Here is a 25,730-nt window from a genome sequence, read left to right as displayed (position 1 = left end):
TATTCTGAGAGTTTTTCAATGCTTTTGTGGCCTTTGTGGGTGTGACTAACGTATCATTTAGTTTTCAGACTACAGGATTCCTCTGTTTTGAGGACACCTATTTGCAGTAAATTCAAGTTGTCTAGTTCCAGGTACTGCATCTGCTTCTGAGTTCCCCTACCAAATTTTATGTTCTCACACCCACATTTTCTGTTTGTTTTTGTTTAAGTTGCTGAAAACCCACACAAATAGGGGAAGCTAGCTGTAGTGAAATAAACTTAGCAGAAAGTACAGTCAAATGCACAACATAAACAAATTGAAAAAAACGGGGGAAATTTTGTTCTCTAATCTTTCATTGACAGTAATCTTACATATTACTTATAATTTCTGCAGATGAAATGTTTTCAGATGGAAGTGTAATTTTTAAGTTAATGTCTCTTTAATTTTCTTGAAGGCTTGTCATCTAAAGACAGAAACTATTACATATGAAGCGAAAGAGAGGGAGTTGGTCAGTGACTGTGTCAAAGAGCTCCGTGAGTATCAAGTTTGTATCTCATAGTAGAACCAGGGAAAAGGTGTTTGATCACCTGGTGCTTAGAATATTTTGGCTATCCCCAGGTTCAGATATGAGTTTCAGAAATCTCCATGAACAGTGTTTTGAGTCTACCTACTTGACCAGTTCAGAATGACGATTCTGTTTACAAGCACTTATTTCTTTCAGCGTCACTATGGCACGGAGCTTTGGTTTGGAGACCAAAGTATAGCTGTGCAAAAGAAGAAAATAGATATTTGCGAAAAATTGAATGCCTCTTGCAGACCTGAGCTCTTAAAAAAGAGAACTAAGTGCTCATGAGAGCTGCCCGACAGATTTTCAGTCTCCCCAGATATCAATGTAAAGGACACATCTGTGATTCTCAATAGTAGATGACACCTGTTCTTGGGAGTATTAAACTGATCAATATATAGCCTCCTGGATACCCATAGCTCCATAAACACACACAAACTCCCTCTGATATAAATGCATAATAGAGTATTAAAATCAACTGCATTTGCAGTAAAATCTCGACACGAATGCTTGCGTTCCTTTGCACTTACTTGCAGATATGTAACTTTCACTATCCTTGTACAAATGCAAGTAAACACTCTGATGCAGTTGGGAGTGATATTTCCTTTCTTTGGTAATTGGGTAATCTGGTAGTTTAAACTTTTACCTGTATTCATTTGATCTCCTCCCATATTCACTAGAAAGATAGGCTTATCTTGTGAGAGTTTTATTTTGTGTAATCCCTAAAAAGAACTCTGCACTGTTGCCAGCTCTCATTTTGAATAACAGTCAAGTGTTCTGGATTAATGCCCATCTGATTGTCTACTTGCTTTATTGTATCCTCCTGGAAGCTGTGTAACCTCAGTGAGTGGAGGTTGCTAGATTCTGTCCTACATACCACTTCACTGTACCACCAATAAGAGGGATTCAACTATTGTTTAACTTTATAGAATCCAAAGGTGTGCTAGGCACTTCAGAAACTCATTAAATTGATCTTGCGCCCGAAGAGTTTATAGTCTACGTAGATGACACACAGAAAAGGAAGGAGGGAAGCACACTACGAAGTTTTTCCTATTTTACATCTTTTCATCTCTTTCTAGTATATTATTTTTACCCCTAATTTTAGACATAAACTTATCTCTTAACAGCATAGATTTACTGTTATCCCACTATCTGTTGTAATTTGCCATAAAGATGAATCATGTAACCAAGGTTATAGAAATTGTTATATACAATTAAATGTATCTTGCCTCATGTCACTGTTACAAGGCTAACTGCATCTCTGTCCCCTTTCTGGTTTCTAGTTATTTAAGATCACCCCCATGTTTTATTTCAAGCTCTCCTGGGCTGAGCAGGGTTGGGTTTCTCATCCATTGGTTATTGCACCTTTTTAAAGACCCATTTGAGTGTTTGCAGGGTGTGAGCTATGCCCTTTAATGAAGGAGTTGGTAGAAGTTATGAACTATTTCTTCAGTGATAAAAAACAAGGTGTGTTTTACCTTGGCATACTTAACGTGCATTAGCTGTCCCACTATAAAAACATCATGGAGACAAGGCACTTTGGTTTTACTGCAAGGTAAACTGGGTGAGGTCAACCACAGATGGCATGAGGTTAACCATAGACATTCAGGGCCCCTGTGTGCTTTTCACCATATTGACAATCCAAAGCCCCCACTGTTGTACATCCTGAATTGATTCTTTAGGAATTTCACTGTCCTTTGAAGATTACAGTGTTCACTTTTGCCAAGGGTGTATCAGGGAATGCTGTGTACTGAATGTATATTTTACTCTGTTTTTAGGGGAAACACATGCTCAAATTGCCAGAATGACAGAAGACTTATCAGGAAAGAGTGAAGAGCTGATTCGCTATCAGGAAGAGATCTCAACCCTCTTGTCTCAGATTGTTGATCTTCAGCATAAACTCAAAGAGGTGTGTGCATGCAGTAGGGCACGGAGAGGCTGAGGGACAGGCTGCTGTTTTAGGAGTGTGGTTATTTCAGAGGATGTTCTGGAGAGGAACAACTTTCTGTTTAGTAAAAAAGGAGGAAATAATCTGAACACCCTATTTTGCTTTGCTTTTTGTACCTACAGCATGTGATTGAAAAGGAGGAGCTGAAACTTCACCTACAAGCTTCCAAAGATGCCCAGAGACAGCTGACAGGAGAGGTATTGGGGGCTTCTATTTATCCATTTAAAATAGGGTGAGAAAAAGAAAAGCAAGGTGGAGGGGAAGGGGAACAAGGATTTTTTTTTTTTTTTTAACCTCATGGTGGGTAGAGGGTGAAGGAAAAGAACCGAGTACCTCTAATAACTCATCCTGACTGTTTACAATCCACATGAGTCTCAAAGCAGGTAAGGTGTATATGGAGAGAGATCTTACTGCTCCAGACAGTTATGAAGACTATATCAAGTGAAAGTGCACAGTTCTGGTTATCTAGGCTGGTTTGCGGCTTGCAAATTTTTAGGGAAATGCTCTTTGTTCTGTTCTTTGTACACATAATTACTGCATTGCAATGATATTCATCTGTATAGATTTATCCTGGGGTAAATTCTGTTGGTTATTGTAGTACAGTCTTTGCTTCTGTTGCAGACTGCTGGCTACGTTAATGACCACTGTTTCTTGTTGCAGCTGCATGAGTTACAGGATCGGAATGCAGAATGTCTCGGGTTGTTGCATGAATTACAAGAAGAAGTGAAGGAGCTGCGCAGCAGAGCCAGCCCTGCTGCACATCTCTGCCGCCCCCCGTCATGTGGAGCATTTCCTTTGGTAATGAATCTTGAGCTTTCTCTTAGCATGGTGTATCCACACTGTTACATTGTAGGGCTGTAATGCTATCGACAGCCTTTAGTAACATGGAATTACAAGGGCAAAACTGTAGTTGCTTGTTCTTATGAGTAGAATGCCAAAGAAAACAATCCTGCAGGTGTCAGAGGGATGGATTAGATGAGCTAATCTTTTCTATTTCTGATTTCTAAGATCAGACGTGATCTTCTAACCTCTCCACATTTGGGCCATTTATTCACTATAAAGAGATTTTAAAAATGTACTCTGCATGTGTGTTCCACACTTCCCTTTCCTTACCTTCTATCACAAACACTTACATCACCTTCTTTCTTCTCAGAAGTTGATCCCAGTTTTATATCATGCTGAGCACTATAAAATCCAAATGCCTTTCAAGATTTTTAATTTTTTGGACCAGTATCTTATGAACCCAGTCTCTCCACACCTAAATAGTTTAGAGATTAGACTGCTAGCACGTTACATCAGTGGAAGCCCCAAAGAAACATGCTATGGTTTGAACTTTTAAATGGCTGTTCTGCTACAAACAGGGCATGGCAGATTTCAGAAGTTTTCTTGAGGGAAATTCAAGAAATAAGTGTCCCCGGTTCAGTTGGTAAATTTCCCCAGTGCTGGTGAGGCCTTAGTAGCTTGACAGCTTCTCTTTTAAAAAAAACTGTTCCTGAAAGTAATCACCCTTTTATAATGCACTATGTTGCTGTGATTTTATCTTCATGATATACTACTCTGCCCTCTCCTTGTTATGAAAGCGGTGCTGAACACCAATAGAAATGCATAGCCTTGACATGGTTGTAAATGACCAGTGGAAAACTTTTGATTGTAAATTTTGGTTTCTTTTAGATTAATCTTTTTGGGGAACTGTGTCTTTGGCCAGGTTTACATTAGAAACTTTTGTCAATATAGTAATATCAGGGAGGTGATTTTATTTTTCTCTGGTGATATTTTTATATTGGCAAAAGCCCTGGTATAGATGCAGTTATACTGCGAAAACTGTTTTTTCCATTGCAGCTTATTTCGCTTGGGGAACCAATGTAAGCTATACGTGCAAAACCACTTTTATGCTAGTATAAACAGCATCTACACTAGGAGAGTTTGCTGGTAGAGCTATGCCAGGAAACATTTTCTAGTGTGCATCTGACCTTTATCTGTGCCTTTTAGGGCACTATGTACTAACACTAATTAATAATAATAATGGAGCAGAACATGTGTTTTACTGGGTGTCTATTGCCAAACTTATGGAGGAAAGCATTTGAATGTCAGTTTTGTTTTATTTGATTGGTTTGTTCCCCACAGGATTCCCTTGCAGCAGAGATTGAGGGGACAGTGCGGATGGAGCTGATTCTAGATGAAGAATCTGCTCTCGATAAACAAAAGTAAGTTCAGCTTTCACCTTCCCCACACACATCCTCTTTTAACATTTTGCTAGACATGCCAATGCCATGTCAATGAGGTTCAGGTAATTGCTGGAAGTGGGTGAATCTAGATATTCTGTGCCTTATACAAAGGTTCAGTATAATTGAATAGAAAATCACCTTTCTAGTGTTGAGTTTATTTTCAACAATCTTATGGAATTTAGTACGGTATTTAATACAGTATGTATACTCCTCCTATTGAGTTCTCTGGGATGGTTAACAAATCTACTGAAAGGATATTATTCCCAAATTCTGTAGGTTTTTAAACTAATTTCTATATTACCACATTGGTTTCATCCCTATTAAATTCTCTAGCAATTTTCTATAAGGGAAACTAGAACTGAAGAGAAATGGTATCAGTTCCCAGTATCTTGAAGGCCTTTTCCTGGAGCCTTTACTCAGGAGTAAGGACCGCAGGGTCTGACCCTAAAACATTTTATTGACCTTGAAAGTTCCAGCGTGGTATTAATGCCACCTCCTCTTGTTCTTTCAAGCCCATACAGGGTGGTTATTCCAGCAGGAGAGAGCGTGCCCCTCAGCAACTTCATCACTCAGACAATTTGCACTCTTTCTGGGCTCTGATTCCTTACTGTTTACTAGACTTGTATAGCCCGGTAGAAGTCTTGTTATTGCCTGAAACTGTTTTTTTCTGTATCCTACCCAAAACACTTTTGAGAACGTTATTGGTCATTGGTCAGTTCCTTGCTATAAAGATGAAAAGGGGATTGTGTATATTTATTCTCTCTCTCTTTCTCAGGGTTCAGCAGAAACGGGTGTTTGATACTGTCAAGGTTGCTAATGTTACACGTGGTCGCTCTTCTTCATTTCCTGCCCTACTACCAATCCCTGGATCTAATCGTTCAAATGTTATCATGACCGCAAAGCCCTTTCAGTCTGGCCTACAACAAGTGGAGAGCAAGGCACATCTGAACCAGAGGAGCAGCTCCAACGAAATCTCAAAGTAGGAGACTCAGCATATTAGTGTGGTTTTAGATTACTTGTATTGATGGTAGGCAGTCTGTATGCATGCATAGGAATTGTCATTCTCGGTGCTGAACTATAATCCTGTTGCTCTCATCAAAACTCGAGGAGATAGATTCTCTCACCAGCTTTTTCACCTTTGCAGTGTGATTGAGACTATTTCCCTTATTCTCTTAACTGCTAAATGTTCCAACCGAATGTCACCTCATGGGATATTTTGGACCCAGGCTTCCTCCACTGATGACCTGATTTAATACTAAACCTGCTAGTGCTATCCGCACCTATTGTGCTGGCAAGTCATATATGTCTGTGGCTTTGTGCATCAGGGTTGAAGGGGGAGAGATTAAATGGCGCATATAAGGCAGAAGAGGATAATGTTAGCAAGCAAACAATACAAAGAATTATAAACATCCTTCTGTAGTAAATTCAGTGACTGCAGAGAAAAAGCAAGCAAACAGGTTATCTTATGCATGGGTTGTCTTTGTTCCTAAATAATGAAGCTGTGAGATGCTGCCTCCACACAAATTTGCCTGCAGATTTTTAGTCTGAGACTTTGCAAGATATTGTGATACTGACTACACCAATTAAATAGAAGTCTTTAAAACAACTTCATCTTTTTTTCCTCATCCCAAAACTAAATCCAACCTGGGCTCCTGTTTACTTTAGTAATGTTTAGTCTTTAAACATTTAGTCTTAACTCCCTATTCTGATTTCATGTTCCCCCAAGGGACAACCAAAAGCTGGGCCAGCCTGGAACCCCTGGAGACAATGATTTAGCTACAGCTCTGCACACACTTTGCCTCCGTCAGCAAAACTACCTGAGTGAAAAGCAGTTCTTTGAGGAGGAATGGGAGTGTAAAATGCATTTGCTGGCTGACCAGAAAGAAGAGGCTGGGGGCTGTTGCACACCAACAGAGAGTTGTCTGTCCATGGGTACTAAGTCAGAATTCACTGACTTCTCTGTGGGCTCTCTCTGCCTCCGCGCACTCCTGCCAGAGAAATTACAAATTGTTAAACCTCTCGAAGGTAAGAGAATAATCTGCCTTCTCTCTCTAGCAGAAGGAAATGTTGTGCTTTGCTTATGGTGGAATCAGTGTATTTGGTAATTAAATCAGTGTTGCTCTGGGAATGGGTTGGTACTCAAGAATCAGAAGCCCTTGGAGAAAGAGACTTTTTTTTTTCAAAGCCAATTATCTGTTAGCTTGGTAGTAACACAGTGTACTTCAGGGTAAGAGACCCAAATGTAGGAGCAAACTTGTTTCAGTACTAGGCATTCCTGTTTAATTCTCTGAATCTCTTGGTCTACATTCTTCTCATGTACCATGATGACAGCCCCAGTTGGTCAGGTTGTTTTGGTATTTTGTTCTGGCCACTCTTTATGATTCAGTAGAGTGGAACAGAAACATCTCCTTGCACCTTTTTTTGCTTTCATCAGGATCTCAGACTCTGTTCCACTGGCAGCAGCTTGCTCAACCCAACCTAGGTACCATCCTTGACCCACGGCCAGGTGTTGTCACAAAAGGCTTTACACCATTACCTCAGGATGCCGTCTATCACATCTCTGACTTGGAGGAAGATGAGGAAGAAGGGGAAGGAGGTATAACATTTCAAGTGCAACAATCCTTTCTGGAGGAAGGGAAACATGCAGTGCCAAAGCCGGAGGCAGGGATCTTCCTGCCACCTATTACTTCAGCAACAGTGCCACTCGCTGGTAAGAATCCTGGATGTTTATGGTTTCACTTTTCATATATCTCTTACTGTGGTGTATACTCCATTCTTGATGCTTCCTTATGCTTATTTTTTCATTGCTGTATAAGGTTGTGCGTTACCCCTGTCGGATTTTAAAGCTAAGTAGAGGTAGGTCATGTCAGTTCTTGGATGGGGGATCTCCAGGAACATCAAGGTTTTGCAGGATATAACACTGGCAATTTAGAAGGTGACATTCTCCCTCTAAGCCTGTGCTGTTATGGAGCATACGGCTGCTGGAAAACCTGGTTTTGGATGTGACCGAAAACTGAATTCTTAACCAAGTACATTCGTCAAAGGAAAAGCCCTATGTTCTTAACAAATATTGTATCAAAAACAATTGACATTTTCTTATTTATAATAACAAAAATACTGATAAAAAATTAAAATTTTACCATGGCAACTCGCATTTTCCTGCTAGAAGGCATGAAAGAGAAATTCAGACAGGAAGAAATTTAATCTGCACTAAAATTAGTTGGGGAAAGTACTGTATTTTGAACACTGAATTTAATAAAGTTTCAAAATAATGATTCATTGAGAAATAAGGTTGTGGTAAAGGAATAAAATTGCTGATTTCAACTCTGTGATTTCTCCCTCAATGTTGGTATGAGGAGATACACTTGCCTACAGCAGGATGTCTTGGTCAGTGATTTCTATACAATAGCCTGCTGGCAGACTGAGAAATATGAGATTTCTGAATTAAGAAGTCTGGATTTGTCTCTGGGAAATTTTAAGACAAACTTCTTTGCAGAGCTCCATTTTATACTTGTTTGGGGAGGTAACCTGTTGGGAGTCTTTTCATCCAAGTACCAGAAGACAGTAGTCAAACAATGTTAACTAAAGCACCCTTCAGCAAAAATCAGATAATCACTTATTGTGCTCTCCATCTTCAGAGCACTTGACAAACAGCAACTAGTCCTCGCCACACCTGTGAGGTATAGAAGTATTTCTCTTCCCTATTTTACTCATGGGAAAACCAAGACACAGAGAGACTTGATGTGTCGTGGGAGGAGTCTGCATCTGTGTGTGGAATGAATTCCAGGATCAGTCCTTCACTGAAAACACTAGATATAACACTCTTGCTAGTGTCCAAGATACACATCTAAAGAAGCAGAAACTCTAATATTGAGCAGTCTCAATTTCACTTCATCTTACACTGAAAAAAATTAAAGTGAGAAATGGAAAGTCTCTTAAAATAGAACTGTCTTTTTCAATTGAGCATATTTATCTTTGGGGGATTCCCCTTCTTTAGTCTTTATTTAAACCCCCCCGAAAAATCCTGGAATAATGGTACCTTACCTTAATTAGTCCTTTTCTCTCGCTTTCTGTCCTCATTGGCTGTGTTTTGTCTGCATTGCAGCCTCAAATCCAGGAAAGTGTCTCTCCTCCACATACTCCACATTCACCTTCACTACCTGTAGGATCCTTCACCCCTCTGATGTCACTCAGGTTACCCCCAGGTAAGATGGTTGTTAACGTTCAGAGAGTTATTGCATGGAATCAGTTGCTCCTGAGGTATGGACCAGGTCTAGAAAAGAATGATAGATGTATCTGGCCAGAGAGGTGCACTCAGGATTGATGTTCTTACTAGTGGTTTTAATTATGGAAGACATTGTGAAAATGGATCTGTGTCTCTCTGTCACTCACTTGCATACATATACCTCTGGCCCCTTTAATTTCACCACACATTGGTTCCTATTGTGGAAGTAAATTTAGACCAGTAAATGGAAATATAACTTTATGCAGCATATAGTCTACTGATGGGACTCACTCTTGCAGGAGATATTTAGATCTATACTATGACTGGGTTTTTAAAAAGAACTAACTAATTTCATGTAGTTATCCGGCTGCCTACCGCCTGTGTAGTTATCCAAATTCATACAGTGAAGGTGATCACACTTTATACTTCAGGATAGATGGTGTATGATGACCCTCTGTGGCATTTGGGATCACGTATGACCTTACGTAATTTGCCAGGAGCATTATTAGTTGGTTTTGTGTTGGATCTTGTGTGTGTTGGTGGTTTTCTCCTGAGGGGTAGGGTAGGAGTTTAGATGGATCAGTGGTCTGATCTGGTGTAAAATCTTACAGGAGCTCAGGGTTCTGAGATTGACCTCTTACCCAGAAGTCTGGTCTGAAGCTTTCTCCCTATTCCCTCCAATAAACGGGTGCACCAGAAACCAGCACCCACCTTCCCAATTAAAACTAGATGTTGCTTCCTGAAGCACCGAGTTGTTATAGTTGCAGAGACAGGTAGGAGGTGATGATGACAATGTTTGTGCATTGGGGATGGAAGATAAGGATTAAAAACGGGATACATGGGGGATAGAGGAAAAAACTTGTACTGCACAGTGTTAATCCTCAGCTTTGTGAAATGAATCATCAGTTGGAGTGGCAGCTCTACAAGATCCTCCAGTTTGCAGCTGTGAAGAATCAGGTTTGCAAGTGCAGAGACCTTTCGCCTCCTTCCACCAATGTGTGTGTTTTGCAGCAGAGCAAACATTTTGTCTTTTGTAATAAAGTTTCTGTCAAATGTATCCAGATACAGACACTCCCCGACTGACGCAAGCGTTCCATTCTGGAATGCCTTGCGTAACTCGAATTTTGCATAAGTCGGAAACATATCTCCGACCATTATGCAAAAAAAAAACAAAAAAAACCCAACACTCCTATTTCTAGCTTATAGAACTTATTCCGTAAGTGCGGATTTGCGTAAGTCGGGTCTTGCGTAACCTGGGGAGCGTCTGTACTCCTAAATAGTAATTGGCTTTGGAAAGTTCTAGCTTACGGTGTTAATCTCTAGCTTCAGCGCCAAGGGCATTTAAAAGTTAGACTCTTCCAAATTAAGGCTTGACAAAGAAATGAGTTTAACATATACCATGACCTTTGCAATCAACCCCATACTGAAATATACTCTTGTTAAAATTGTAAAGTAGTAGGGTTCTTCTTCCATGATGATTTTAATGCACATAAAAGTGCTGGACTGTAATTATTCCTGTAATTTGGTTGTGTAAGATCCTGTAAAATTTGCTGCGTTTTCTATAAAAAACATTTCCTATCAAAATATGTCAATATGGCACCTTCTAACTTTTTTTCTAATGGTTTTGTGCCCTACAGTGTGGGATTTGCAAAGCAATGTTTTGTATTTCTGAATATTATAAAGGCTGAGGTTGTGAAAGTTGCAGTGAATCTTGTTCTATGCAGATACGGAATTGTTAATCTCCTTTTTTTAATTTGAGCACAAGCCTTATTTTAAAAATGATTGTTATTACCTTGCCCTGTGTTATATGAAAGTTTCCAGAGAGAGAGCAAGGTGCAGTAATAATGATATCCTGTGTGTGTGTTTGTTTTTTTTCAGCTCCATGTACACTCCATTATCATTTGGAAGTAGTGGCAACAGTACTGACAATACAACGGTGAGCTCTCCAGCCATGTCCTGTAGGCTTAGTATTGGAGAATTCCTCACCAACAGAAGCGACTCTTCCACCACCTTGAGCACCACCACCAGTCTGGCTAAACTCTTGCATGAACAAGGCATCTCTGCCAAAGTTTGTGATAGCCCCATGCCAGAAAAGCTGCCTATACTACAGCCCCTACGAATCCTTCCCATTCCCTCCACTCCCCCAAATTCTCCCTCACACTCACCTTGTTCTTCCCCTCCGCCTTTTGAGACTCGAGCGCATCTCTCTGAAAACTTTCTGGCATCACGACCAGCTGAAACATTCTTGCAGGAGAGGTGTGGCCTGAAACTATCCCATAACCCTCCTAACCTAGACCAATTGAAGATGAACCTGGTGGACAGGCTGAAGAGGTTGGGTATTGCCAGAGCAGTCAAACCCCCTGAGACAGGGGACCAGGGAAAAAATCAAGGGCCAGAAATTGGCCTGCAGAGGCAGGACTCAGCTGTGTTTTTACATGCAGGTAGCAACCTGATGGGTGGACTAAGAAGAAATCAGAGTCTTCCAGTCATGATTGGGGCACTTGGAGCTCCATTTTGTACATCCTCATCAAAAATGGATATCTTAAAGGAAGACTAAGTGGTTTCCAAGTAACAGACTTCTAGCAGAACAAATAATACATTAAGGCTGAACATCTGATACAGGTGTGGAATGGAGAGTTGCAGAAGGAATGTGCATGTTAAAGTGGAAAAAGAAAGGGAGATGGGATGAGAGAGAGAGTTTGCATGGAGTTGAGGAAGGAAGAAGAAAGAGTTGGGAAGAGATCACAGGAAAGAAGAAACCAAAGTTAAATCTTGAGACCCTTTAGACATCTGACTTCCTGGCTTGAATAAAAGAAGACAATAACAAATGCTTGTCAGTATCTTCCGCTTTCAAATGTATGTGTCTAGGGCAATAAATGTCTTGTAGAACGTTCTGTCTCCCCCTTTCCACCATGATCATATTATTTTGCCAAATGTTAGCAGTCAGATTATACAACTGAAGGTACTAGTAAAAGGAACAAGGAATCTGTTCTTTACTGCACCAGAATAATTGGTCCAAATCTATCTCTGTAGTGAAAAACAAGCACAGGAACAACTCGGATTCCTTTGGTTTTTTGCATTTCCAATTTAGAAATTAAACTGAACCTCTTCTTTTAAAAAATATTTTGTATGTTAAGCTTTATACTTCTCATTGCATGTACAAATAGGAGTTGGGGTAGGATTTGTATTTTGGATGAGTGCAATGGTGCTAGTGGAGTATTAACAGAATTTCTCTCTGAACTTTCTGAAGGCTGTTGAAAGCACACTGAGGAAAGTGCAATCAGTAGGAGCTAAGCAGAAGAAGATTTTATATTCTAGGAAAAATTGTTTATTTTGAGCTAAGAAACCTTTCCAAAGCATGCTATGCATATATTTTTAATAAAAGGAGGTTTGCTTGCACACACACAAAATCTCAGGCACATTTTAATGTTATAAAAGGGAGTAAAACATAAATGCTTGTTTCTAGGTTTGCTTTTATTTGATCTAAACGGGGAGCATATTCTTAACAGACTGTTAGAAGTTTTGTGACTGACTCTGCTCTTTGCTGCTAGATAGTCTCTACATTTGAGGGAGCTTTTTAACGGAATATAAAAATAATGGATTTGATATTTAAGATACTTTCTGATTCTAGGCAGGATTCTGTTACACAGATTTCACTGAGGAAACAGTCCATGAAAGTTGTCCTGGAACTGTGGTTAGTACATAACCTAACGTTCAAGACTCTGGCACTGAAGCACAAATAAGACAGCAGTGAGTGTTTTTTGTGGCCACTGTATCAAATAGAAATGAGTTTTGTCATTGTCAGAAGATAATCTGCCTCTTCTTTGTTGATGGAGAGCAGGTCAAAGCCTTACTGTTCTGAGTGAAAGTAATAAAGATCTTAGGAGGCAGACTCACTGCATTGGAAAACTCAATGGACAGAAATCAAGTCTCTTGAAAAAAATATATTGGTGTCTTTGGGTGCCTATCACCAGTGGATTCAGAAGCATTTTAGCTATAACTAAGCATAAAAAGTTGTTCCTTTGAATAATCTATATCATGGTTTATAAAGTAGCTACAAGGGAAGAAAAACCTGTCCAAACTGATCAGTGCTAGATCTCTGCAAGTGATTCTATTGTGAACAAGTCCTTAACCTCTGTGAAATAGAATAGTTTTTTTGTAACCTAATTTTAGTTACAAGGAACTTTCATTGTTATGATTTTTAGTCTACATTTCTTTACAAGTGAATTAACAATTATACTTTACCCTAGTTGTTAAATATAGTTGCGGTAGACCTACTGAGACCAGGCCAGCATGAGCAGTGTAAGGGATCAAATCATATGGAAAATCAAACCAGAGTTCAAAACTATATATGTTTTGGCTGAATGGTCTTTACCTGCACTGGAACAATTTTTATAGATGTTTTAATACTCTTTGGGCCCATTCATTCTGACCAGTCACACAGTGATAGGGTCAGATTTGGCCACAACCATGTTTTAACAGCCATGCTTAACTCGGATGTCTAAACTTGGTTGTAAGACCTGTGTAGTTGGGGCTCGAGGTGACATCCTCTTCGGGTCCACTGGAGTGAAGCAGTCATAGGACTGGTTATAACTGGGTACAACCATCCTCATTTGGGCTCTCGATGCTGCAGCACTGCAGGCACTGTAAAAACTTTAAATGGAAGAGATAGAAAATATGATAGCTTTATAAATGGATTTTTAATGTCATTTATAACATGACATTTCCTACTATTACACTCCTTTAGGTGTCTTAATGGTGCTTTTTGATATAAAGCTTGTTTCTAAAAAAGAAAAGTAGTAACCACTCCAAGTGCTAACTGCTTCACAAGGTTTCACAAAGCTCCATTGGTTGGCCTTTGGGAGTTTGCTTAGTTAGCTCACATAGTTGTAAAAGATGAATCCATTAATTTAAAATAATGCATATGGGTTAATTCTGTTTAAACAACAAAAAATGTTCCTAATTTTTATTTTAAAACATTTGGGTTGTACTTCCTTAACCATGCACAGGGTCTTACCTCGCTTGACAAGGTGAGTATTTGTTCTCCAGTGAACTGAGCATTTGGTATATCATCTGTGTATTTTGCAGTTCCCAGGGAAACATCAGGTGACAAAGCAATAGAAAATTAGACACTCTGATGTATACAGAGAACAGCATTTGTGTCAAATTAATGTTCAATTTAGGTACATTTATTATATAAATACTTGTAAACTACAGCTAGACTTTTACATGTATTAAATAATTTAGAATTTATATATATATATATATGTATTTTAACTAGCTTTGTCATGATTGCTGTAGCTGTGTATTAACAGCAGAAGAATCAAAACAACTGAGTCAGACTTCTTTTCAGACCAGATTGCTGTTTAAGTTCATTTAAAAGCACAATAATTAAATGCATGTAAATATGGAATGAAGCCTTTTAAAAACATGTTTTGATTTGAATGATACCAAGTTGTCCCAGCCTAATGTGTAATAACGTTTCCATAGAGCAGTGTCTCATCAACTACCTGTCCAAAACAGGAAGGTGATAAAAGCAGAACTTGTGCGCTATCGTGGCTGTATATTTATCCATTCAGTTGAAGCTGAAGATTTTTTTTATCTTGCATTTATATCAATGGATACGCCAGGTGTATTTTGTATACTTGTGCCTAAATTCCATGGCCAAAGAAAATTAGACCTGAAGGATGTAGCAGTGGTTTGTGCCAAACCTAGAAGACAACATTTTGTCATAGGCCTTTATGATGATGTTCGTAGCACATTTAGTTCCTGTGGAGTTGGAAGAATTGATTAGCGTTTCCTGCCTCCCAGTAGAGATAAGCATTTACATGAATGATCTATCTAAGATTCTACAAAGGGTCTCTTGTTATAATTCAAGGTTGCTTAGACAGCTAGGTGGAGCTAGTGGCAACAGCAACAAATAACTGCAGTTGAAACAGGTCCTGTGTCCACAAACCTGCAGCATGGAACAAACACCAGAGAAGACAAAGGAATTTAGCCATCCCTTTTAGGAAAGACCTAGAAACAGAGAGAGCTTCCTGCGATGTCAGTCTGCCAACCTCAGTGTCTGTCTTATTCAGGTTTTGAGCATATTTTTGGCAAGTAAGCAAAGTACACATTTAATTTTCTGCCTTTAGAACCACAGGGTTGTAGTTTCACTAACTGAACTTCTTTGATGTGAAATGTATACAAACCTGTGCACTAAAAGCACACATGGGCAGTGAGATGGAATATGTTTTAACTTAAGCAGAAGAAAATCTACTTAATCAGAGCAAACAGCATAGAAAACAGCAAAGATTTGGGTTTGAGACCCATTTAGCCACTGCATAGGATAGTTGCACAACATTGTTTGAGAAACTGGGAACCTTTTTTTGTTCATCTGCTTTTGGCACTTAATTTTTCATAGCGGAATGTAAATTTGATAATAAACATGTACAAACATGCCTTTTACATTACACTGGTTGCACTGTGGTTTGTTCCATGCATGTATTTATTTTTATTTTTAGATAGATATAAAAATATGAGTATTGTGGTGGTAGGTACTCTTATAAAAGGAGATTTGGCTTTTAAAAAAATGAAATGTTGCTAAAATACAGTAGATCTATATTTAATGGTGGTTAAATCTAGATAACAATGTTTATTGTACATCTTCTTTGCTGTTTGAAAAACCTTTTTGTTGAGAATGAAGAATTTCACATCTGCCTTAAAAAAAGAATATCCAGATGTGAATGTCTCCTTGTCAGATTACATGCAATAATTAACTCTTGTGCATACTTTTTCTTTCATCCCACAATGGCTATTAAGGACTCTTAGCATTAGGATGACTTCTAGCAGGAAGCCAAGAGGGAAAGAATGGCGCAACCTCCCATATATTTATGGAAAATCAACCAGCATCCCTCAGTCCTTCCCTCCAGTTTTTTATTGTCTCCTGTTTGGAAACAAGAATCCTTCCCCCATACTACTACCACTGACCTATCTTCTTGTGACTCTCATGCTTCTAGGGAAGGAAGGGAGGACTGAACGGGCCTTTTATAATTAGGGAAATGATCATGCAGTTCTTTTACCTCCTTCCTGGTCATTGCCATCATAATGCTAAGTGTCCCAAAACCTGTCATAGGATGGGAGGAGAGACTAAAGCAAATTGAATTAATGATGGATAATTCTCCCTTCCTTAAGTGTTACCCTTTCACCCTTGGGTGCTGGGAAAAGAAACCTATTTCCTTGTCAGCCTAAAGCCATCTCTGCACACCTGTCCCTCTAAAGCTTCCTGAGTTGGGCCCTCTTTGTCCTTCAGTTGAGTACCTGTCTTCGTAATTAATCCACCAGTCAATCATCAGAACATGCACATTGTCACATGAAAGCAAACTACTTGTGTACCTAGTCAGCATTCCACCTGACATGCTGTGTTTTCCTTGCTGAGCCTCCAGTCCTGCAAATACAGCATGCACGGAAGTTTTACTTACAGGAGTGTGCCTGGAATGTTCCAGGTGTTTACTCACTGCTGAAAAGTTACACGTTTGCCTGTTTTCAAGATCAGGACCACAGTAGTGTCAGTCCCAAGATACTGAAGCAACGTAACCCTAGATGTCTAAACATTGCAAATATATCACAGATATGGGGAGGGAGAAATCTGGGATTGCTGTCCAAAAGTCATTACCATCCGAAGGCTGTTTACTGATCAATAAAAATGAGTTGGTGGTTACTGTCTGGTTCCTAGAGGAGATGTGGTCACATTACAAAGATACACTACCACAAACCATTTTTTCACCCTTTTGCCAGCCTCACAAAGAGGCCAAGGACTGAAACTTTTAACAAGATGAGTAACCTCCTCCATTGTGGTGTTCCTGTCTGCTCGGGGTAGGGAGGTGTTGGGAGGCCAACCAGGGGAGACTTGCACAGCTGATGCCTGCGCTTTGCTGGTTCATTTGCTAAACAGAGGACGAGAGTCTCTGGGTTGTCAATCCAGAACTTCTCGTGTGAATTACAACCTTAAAACATTATTTCCTCCTTGGGAATAATGGGCTTCTTACACTCTGTACACCTATTTCTCTCTCTCAAGTTTCTTGTACACCCTTAAATCATTTCAGACCGACTCTCTGGGCAAAAGAGTTTTGTGCACTCTCTCTTTAAGATGGAATGAATATTAGTAGCCAATGAAGTGGCACTCTCCTGTTTCCATGGTGACAAGGGAAACTAACCTTGTCTAGGGAGAAGCAAAGATCTTGATAAGAAACAGGACCTACAAGGGCTGCTTTTTTTCATAAACTTCCCCGGGTTCCAGTCTCTGGAAACGTCTGGACCCAAAGGATAAAGCCAGCTGCTGTATGAGAGTAACACAAAATGTAAAGGTTTTTTGTTTTCCCCCCCTTGTTTTGTTTGCGATTCAGATCGGCAAAGGGGACACAGTCCAGTACTCTTGGGTTTTGTGTTTTAGAAACTAAAGAACTTGAAACTGCTGCTAAGACCCAGAAATGTTTTTAAAAAGCTGTTAAATCCAATACAGCATTCAGACAAACTGCTTGAGGGCTGGGCCCCCTGGAGGCCCCAAATAGATTTCAAGCTGTTTTGTTTTGTTTTTTAACAAGTGGAGCGGGCCTGATTTGTAGAGGTGCCAGTACCTGAAGCTCCCATTGATTTTCAGCTGGAACTGTGGACCCAAGAGATCTAATTGATTTATCTTTGTTGTGGGCTCTGTTCATCTATGGGTTTTCTAAGCGTTTTTCAGCAGATTAGGGTGTGGGGGGGACAATCTCTCAGCTTTATGTACCTGGGAAACAGGAAGTTTTGCCTGAATACTTGGCCTAATTTTTTCCATTTTTAAATGTGATCTCATTACTCTTAGTTCTACCTCCCTTGTTAGCACACACAATAATCCCTTCCAATACTTGTAGGCTATTACCATGATCCACCCCCCACCTTTCCCTTAGTCCTCTCCTAGCTCAATCTAGGCTACTTTAATCTTTCCTGTATTCCCCGATAATTGTTCTTCTCTAAAGTGCCTCTAAATTCTTTCTAGTGTGATGATTCCACAGCTGAGTAGGGATGGTGTCAGCAGAGGGTAATTTGGTAAATTTGTTACTGTTTTTTCCCATGTTCTGTGGAACGTGGTAGGTGGCCAGGAAGAGAGAATTCCATGGCAATTTTGAAGAGTGGATCACAGGAACAGGATGCCAAGGGTCTGGGAAGAGCACAGAGTTGAAGGCAAATGGAGAGTGCAAAATGGAACCCATCAGTTGTTACGGTCTTTAGAGCCTCACTCATGATGCACCTGGCATACTACTAGGAACTGTCAGACTAGGTTGGGTACCATGACAAGCCAGAGCCTTGTACCTGTGGTTACACTAGTGATCAGTTATCCTGGTGTGGTTGCACCACAGGCATATACAGCAAGATGATTGCCTGCCTTCCCAGTGATGTTATAGCTCTCCGTGCAGGCCAAAATTGCATTGATCTTTCTTTGGATCTCCAAAGGATGGATTTGTCCCAGCCCTACTTGTAAATGAAAGTAGTGAATCTCCATGACCATTTGAAAGTAGCCAGCTGTGAAATCTCCAAAATCCCTCCCCTGTCCACTGTGTGTCTGGGGCGGATCACTGTATGAGTTAGGTAGTTGGTGTAAATAAGATGGAAAGATACTGTGCTTGCATATGAGTATAAGATAAAGATCAGACTTGGGAATCCTTAAGAGTGAATTCTGTGCTCAGATACACGTGTGTAACTCTTACAGAACTCAATGGGAGTTGCATGTATGCATCCAAGGGCTGAATTTGCTGTGTATACTTGGCTGTGTTCGTCTCCCATAAGAAGAAGGTGATATTTTATCTGACTTACAAAAAAATTCCAAGACTAGTAAATGCTTCTGAATCTTCATATCTTTATTTCATCTCCAGCCTTTTGCCGAGCCAGGGTTCCTGCTATGCAAACATGTCTCATTCCCCCTTTTTATACTGTGCCTGTTGGGATCCTTGGAATGTGAGGGGTAAAAGGCTAATAAAGACCATGCCAGGCTTACCGAATCAGAAAGCCAGGTAAGCAGAAGCCATTGGAGGAAGAGGGAATGCCATTCTTTCTAATGCTTAACACCACTTCTTGTGTTTATCTTTTATTTGGGCTCCATTAATAGTTGGGGGGGGGGGTTGCAAGTTATATATACCTATAGAGAAATGTGTTTAAAGTTACAGGTAACTCGTGTGTATACTGATTTTTATACAAGTAATGTATTACCCTTTTATGTTATGTATGCCTTTCCACGTGTATTTTACACAAGTTATATTGTAATGAGTTTAGTGCTGGTGTCAGGTGCTGTGTATGTCATTTCTGTCATGCTTCCCGCAAGCCCAGAGGGAAGAGATGGGACTATGGGAGGGCACCACTGAGAGGTTACTGCTTAGATACACTACAGCTTATCTTAGCAGAATTCCAAGAGGCCATAACCCAAACCAAGTAACTGGAGACTTGCTGTAACATCTGAGTATAGATTCAGGGCCAAAGTCTGTCCAAAATTACACCCTATGCAATCTTACTGTGATTGTGCCTGGGGTGTGGCAAGGATACAGTCCGTGCCCACTATGAAAGAAGCTGGCTAAAGGACTGCTGCCTCCGGGAAGTATAATGCTTGGCTGCTCTCAGAAGGCTGAGTTGCCATGATTATGTAAACCTGGTTTGTGTCTGTTCCATAAATATGTCTGAATACTGTTTATATTTTTAAATCAGGTCCTCCTCACTAGGCATGATCTTGAAAAACCAAAATAGTTTCCTGTTTGCTCTAAAACCTCCCAGCACATCCAAGTAAGTATTTGTCTTTTTCAAGAAGAAGAGTGGGGGGCTCAAGATGGTATGTGACATGAAATGGCTTTCCAGTGTGTACAGGTGCTAACTCTCCCCAACGAGCGGCTGTGTTCAGCAGAAAACAGATAACTCTTATTAGCAGTCCCAAGACTTCACATGACTAACAGGCCAATAGTACTGCTGTTATGGTAATTTACACATGAAGCGCTAAAGCCTCAATGACGTGGAGTCTCGCCAGTGAATGCATGCACTCTTGCTGCGCTGCCTCCTTCCTTCCGCTTAGGCTTGTCACAAGATTTAAAAAAAAAAAATGGACATCAGGGTTTGTCAAATGGCACCTGGACACACAAGCTGAAACCCGGGCTGTCCGGGTGAAAACCGGACAGGTAGCAACCCTAGCTGAGTGGTGGTGACTGCCTAGTATAGAGCACCAAAACCTCTGTGAATGTGGCTGGTGTTATTGTACATTCATATATGGTATGTGACAAAAAAAATCTGAGTCCCTCAGATAAATAATAACATACAGAGATCACAAGCAGCTCTCAGGGAAACTGGTTGGCAAACTCAGTATAGCTATACTCACACATCAGTACGAAAAGGGGCATATCTTTGTTCTCGCCACCCTGGCCGCCCACGAAAACTGGGCTTAACTGAGTGCGCCTGGCTCTGATCTTTGAAGTGGAGCAGTTTTAGTCCTTGAGCAACTCTACTTGTCTGCAACTCTCTGAGGAGGTGCTTTTCATTTGCAGAGGGATATTGCCCAACAGAAAATATGGATATCGACTACGAAGCAGAGAACCACCTGATGTGAGTAGAACAGGTGGGATCATTTGCAGTAAAATGCTAACAAGAATTTCTTCTTCAAGTGATTGTACATGTGCCTCCCACTCTTGGTGTGCCCGGGCCCCTCACACAGTCATTGGAAAATTTTCCCTCAGTGCTACCCATCAGGGCAACTCGAGCACCCTCTGCTGCCTCGCGCCACTTGCACCGATATAAAGGGCCCAGCCGCCCCTGAGCTCCCTCAGTTCCTTCTTAGCACCTGTGAGGATCGTTGGAATTGTTTGTCGGGTGTTTGAAAGTACTCTTGGCGTGTCCATTATAAATTATTTGTAGATCGCTTTCTAGAGTTAGTGTGAGTTTTCATTTTGGCCCCAGTTGTTTGTTTTTTGTTTTTTTCCATTACTTGGTACCGAGGGATACCTTGGTCATAGGGCTTCATACCATGAATCTCTTGCCTTAGGCAAATGCCCAGGAAAAACCCAAATTCACGCTTCTTGAAATGTTTAGGGAAGGCTCATATTCGGACTCTTGAAAGTTGGCTGGCCTCTGTTTGTTCACTAAGTCGCCACGATCTGAACTCTGTGCCCTCCTGGATACTAACTTTGTTAGATTAGTGGACAGACCCACTCAGTGTTTGTGGAGGTGTTTCCTTTGTCCACCCTCAGCCTTCGCTGGCTGGTGACAGACCTGTCTGCCCTGGGGTGGGCAGCTCATCTGGGCCCCCTCGGAACTCAAAGTTTGTGGCCCTCAAAGAATCTCTCTTCATATCAAAGCCAGAGAGCCAAGGATTGTCCACCTCACCTGTCAGGCCTTCCTCTACCTCATGTCAAGGGGAAGAGCCTGTTTGTTTTCACAGACAACGTGCAGCGATGTTTTACTTTAACAGTCGGGGCGCTCACACTTCGCTGCTTTGTCAGGACACAATTCACCTATGGAACTTTTGCATTGCCAGTTCAATCAAACTGAAAGCCTCTTACCCTCCAGGGGTGCAGAACAAGCTGGTGGCCCACCTAAGCAGATCATTTAAGAGTCACCACAAACAGACATATTTGGAACATGAAGTGCTAACAGTTTTGCTTCCTACAAGGCTGCAGTCCTGCTTCCATCACAGATGCTACCCTGGACAAACAGGCTATTACACTTTTCCCCCAATCCCACTCCTACACAGAATGATGCTAAAGAATAAGTGGGACCAGACCCAAGGTATATTAATAGCCTCAGCATGGCCTCGACGGCACTGGTTCTCCACTCTAGTGTATCTGTCAGTGACAGCTCCAATTTCACTTCTGTTGAACCCAGACTTGATCTCCCAAGATCATGGACAGCTGCTCTACCCAAGCCTGTGGGCCCTTCATTTAACAGCCAGGAGGCTCCATGGCTAAATGCTAGAAAAGAGTCTTGCTTGCAGTAAGTTTGCCATGTCTTCTTAAATAGTAGAAAGCCCTCTGCCAGAACTGCTTACCTGTCAAAATTGAGGTGTTTTTCTGTCTGGGCTCGTCAGTCCAGGGTCTTGCCAATAGGGTGACCAGACAGCAAGTGTGAAAAATCGGGACGGGAGTGGGGGGGTAATAGATGCCTATATAAGAAAAAGCCTCCAAAATCGGGACTGTCCCTATAAAATCGGGACATCTGGTCACCCTACTTGCCAATATAGTCGTCTATCCTGCATATCCTGGACCATCTATTGCACCTAAAACAGCAAGGGTTAGCGATTTCTAGTATCAAGATCCATTTTCCATCCCTATATGGGTAACCGTGCTATATTTCCTAATGATATGAGAATCAGGTTTGTGAAGGGCCTGGAAAAGTTGTCCCTTCAAATAAGGGAACCTATCCCCCCAGGGACTTGAACCTAGTTTTGTTGACCCACTGTTTGAGCCTCTAGCAACATGGACTCATGGACCCACCCACTGTTTGAGCCTCTAGCAACATACTTCTTGCTGCACCTATTCCTAATGGTGGCTTTACTGGTAGCTATCGCTGTGGGCAGGAGGGTGGCTGAACTGCATGCTCTGACATCCAAACCACCTCATGCAATTTTTCTTAAGGATAAGGTGTACTTACACCCTCATCTGAGATTTCTCTCTAAAATGTATCTCTGATTTTCATAATAACCATTCAATTTACTTACCTGTGTGTTACCCAAAACCAAATGGTTTTGTTGGTTAACCCAACTATTCATGGCCTTAGCAGACAGAATGAAGGGTCCTCCTGGTCTCTTTGCTAAGAATTTCATCTTGGATAACTTCCTGCATTCATGTTTGTGATCTGGCAGGTATTTCCCCACCAGGCATGGTGTTAGGGCATGCTGTGCCAATGTTCAGGGGAAAACAAAGACCTTCCCTGCCTGTAATTCTTAAAGATCCCATGGTACTTGCAAGAACGGGGTGTCAACCCCTCTAATCCTGAACAAACTTCAACTTGGCTCATTAGAATTCTGCCCAACTTCCCCCTGCAGTTAATCTGGATAAGGTATTCTTCACTTCCTGCCCTCAACACTGGGACCCTGCTGGGGACACCAGGTCAGCAGCAAAATTAAGCAAATTGTAGCTGCCTGGATCTTGGGTTCAGAGATGCCGTGCATGGCGAATGCCAGACCCAGGATGTGATGTTCTTTCTTGCTCCGGTGCTATGAAGGCAGCTGGAGGCCCTGTTGCAGAAATGTATGGGCTGCTCTTTACCCATGGGCCAGCATAAAACACAAAAGCCATATAATGGCACAGATCTGATTCTACTTGGTTTTGGGGAAGGGTCCTTGGGTGGGGAATCCCATTTTTCCCTTCTGCTGGTACAGGGAATACTTTAGAAAACACTCCTGACAGTTTCAGAATGAGAGAGAGAGAGATCCCTTTAATGGGTTTAGGGTTCCAGACACTAGGTTTCCTGAGCTAAATATCTTCTCTTTGTTTTGGGCCCCAGGCCTCAGGGGAGTTCATAGAAATCTCACCTGGTTATACCTTGACTCGAAGTAAAGAACATCTCTCCGTCACGCTAGGGGAGGAATTTTTTGAAAGAAAAAAAGTTACTGAAGAACCGGCCCCGCTCTTTGTTCCCAGGTAATCTTAGAAAATCAGTTAAATGGCAAGAAAAGTGGTTGAATCTTAAAATGGTCCTGGTCCCCCACCAAAATAACAGTGTGTGAGGAACCTGTGAAAGCTTGCAAGAGGGGAGATGACCCTCATAAGCACATGCTGCATAGACAAGGGGCCTTTGTCTAGCCCAACTGAGTTATACCAGTGTAAAGCTGATGTGAGATCAGAATCTGCCCCAAGGTAAACACCTCGTGTGTGGTAAGAGGGAGATGAAGAGTCTGATTCTTCTCTAATTTAAGTAACTCGGGAGCGATTCCATTGACTTCATAGAAGTGAGCAGAATCAAGCTTCTCTCTGGATTTCTGGTTTGTGAGAGTTTTGGGTCCTGTTTGTTGTTCTGCACGTGGCACTCTCAGGGCTGTCACAAGGGTAGAAGAGAGAGGTGTGCACTGTAATTTGATAGTGCGGCTGCAATTTTAGAATCAGTTGTACAGTCTCAGCCATAGGGCTCTGCCTTCCAAAGTGAGGGATGCTACCAAAATAGCATTTATTTTAATGAGGGGAGTTTTATTTCTGTAACAAAAAATAACATTTTCTTAATGATGGAGTGTTTCTAAGGCAAACAGAACGGTAAGAAAATGGGAGAGCCCCAGGTTGGTGTGAGAGGATCATTCAGGTCCAAACTGAAGATCCAGTAAGAGATCTGATCTCAGCTTTTAGAAGAGACAATTTCTAGAGCACAGTGCTAGCTGAAGAAAGTGTAACTTTGGTGCATCTGCCCAGGGTGTGTTCATAGCTCTCTGCTTTCAGGCAAAATATAGGACAAATAAATGCTTTGTTTCTGGCTTGCATTGAAATGTCTGTACCTGGCCTTCTCACCAAGCACTCCCATCCACTTCACTGTCTATTTTTTAGCACCTACCACCAAGGGAAGTGTGTGTGTGTATGGGTGTTGAGGCTGAAAAGTCAATGTAGAAGCATTATAGGTTTTTGGGTGTTGTATAGTATCCTGCATTATGAGAGGAGTTGCTAATGGAACAAACTTCAGAGAACACTCAATAATGATCCGCCTCTTAGATGCAGTCAGGTTTTGCTTTGCAACAAACTCATGTCATCCGCTCTAACTCAACCTTCAGAAGTTTGATAATGTACATTTAATCTTTCACTCTCTTTGCAGAAGCCCAGTGAAACTTGAGACGTGAGTATTGCTTGTTTTGTGTTTGTTTTGGGTCAAAATCAAAAACTGTGAACTTTATGTACATTTTTAACCTCCTTCTCACCACCACCTGCGGGAATCTGGTTTCATTCCTTACCCTGAATGCTGTTTCTTGGTTAACCAGTGACAGCAAGATGTGCTGTTATATACAAAGTGTCTCCCTCACCTCCTTCCACCCTGGAGATGGAACACACTTGTCCCACTGCTTGTTTTGTGTTGAGGGCTGGAAACTGAGTCTAAATGTAGATCTCCTGTAAGGAAAGCAGATGTTAAAGTAAGAAAATAGTGTGTATATTCAGATCTTGTTCAGTCAGAAGCCATTTATAGTGACTGAATTCAGTTTGTAAACTACTGTGACATGAAATACACTCTGCTGAGAAGGTGGGGATGATCCAAAATCTGGAGCCAAATACCCCTTAACTTTGTGTGATTTGGATTTGAATGTTGTGTTCTGGGCCTATCAGATGCCAATACTTGTGCAAATGTTGCAGCCCGTTAACATTTCAAATTATTCTGTTTTAAAGTTTAACATAATTTGATCATTAAGTTTGGTCTTTTCCTTTAAATGTTCTCATCCCTCCATTTGCTTCCTCTCTTTGGAGTGCTCTTGTGACCTTGAATCTGGTATCTAGCTGCCATTGGGAGGATACTAGAGTGAAGTGAAGTGTTCAGTAAAAGCCCCTCTGTGGTCTGGGGCCCAGCTTTCATTCTCTTAGCTCTAACAAGCTAAGAGGCAGCTTGTTTAGTCCCTTGAGAGGAGCACATCACATGTTGCTCAACAATGGTCCTTCCAGCTGACTAAGTGGCAGCATTGATGGTCTCCAAGAGGAGTCCTGCCTGCTCCACCTTGGACAGAAAGGTGGTAGCCAAAGCATGAAGTCTTCAGGATGCTGAAAAAGAGAGGGGATGACCAAAGAGGGTCACAGGGAAGTAGTGGATGGAGAAAGTTGCCCCAATTAAACTGAAACT

General features: G+C 41.2%; 1 protein-coding gene across 2 annotated transcripts in view; it reads left to right on the top strand.

Annotated features, from left to right (window-relative positions):
• TRAK2 (trafficking kinesin protein 2) overlaps positions 1 to 15,399 on the top strand; it is a 66,434-nt gene extending 51,035 nt beyond the window's left edge. For both annotated transcript variants that reach the window (XM_024200388.2, XM_024200387.2), the window contains 10 exons: positions 434 to 512; positions 2,323 to 2,453; positions 2,615 to 2,689; positions 3,153 to 3,290; positions 4,617 to 4,696; positions 5,493 to 5,696; positions 6,444 to 6,742; positions 7,152 to 7,427; positions 8,823 to 8,922; positions 10,821 to 15,399. In XM_024200388.2, coding sequence (XP_024056156.2) covers positions 434 to 512; positions 2,323 to 2,453; positions 2,615 to 2,689; positions 3,153 to 3,290; positions 4,617 to 4,696; positions 5,493 to 5,696; positions 6,444 to 6,742; positions 7,152 to 7,427; positions 8,823 to 8,922; positions 10,821 to 11,499 — 2,061 coding nt within the window. In that variant the 3' untranslated portion in view covers positions 11,500 to 15,399. The remainder of the gene's footprint in view (positions 1 to 433; positions 513 to 2,322; positions 2,454 to 2,614; positions 2,690 to 3,152; positions 3,291 to 4,616; positions 4,697 to 5,492; positions 5,697 to 6,443; positions 6,743 to 7,151; positions 7,428 to 8,822; positions 8,923 to 10,820) is intronic.
• The last annotated feature ends 10,331 nt before the right edge of the window (positions 15,400 to 25,730 follow it).

Source organism: Terrapene carolina, unplaced genomic scaffold (assembly GCF_002925995.2).
Source record: "Terrapene carolina triunguis isolate 2854851 unplaced genomic scaffold, T_m_triunguis-2.0 Scaffold62, whole genome shotgun sequence".
Taxonomy (NCBI): domain Eukaryota; kingdom Metazoa; phylum Chordata; order Testudines; family Emydidae; genus Terrapene; species Terrapene triunguis.
This window is presented reverse-complemented; position numbering and strand designations above follow the sequence as displayed.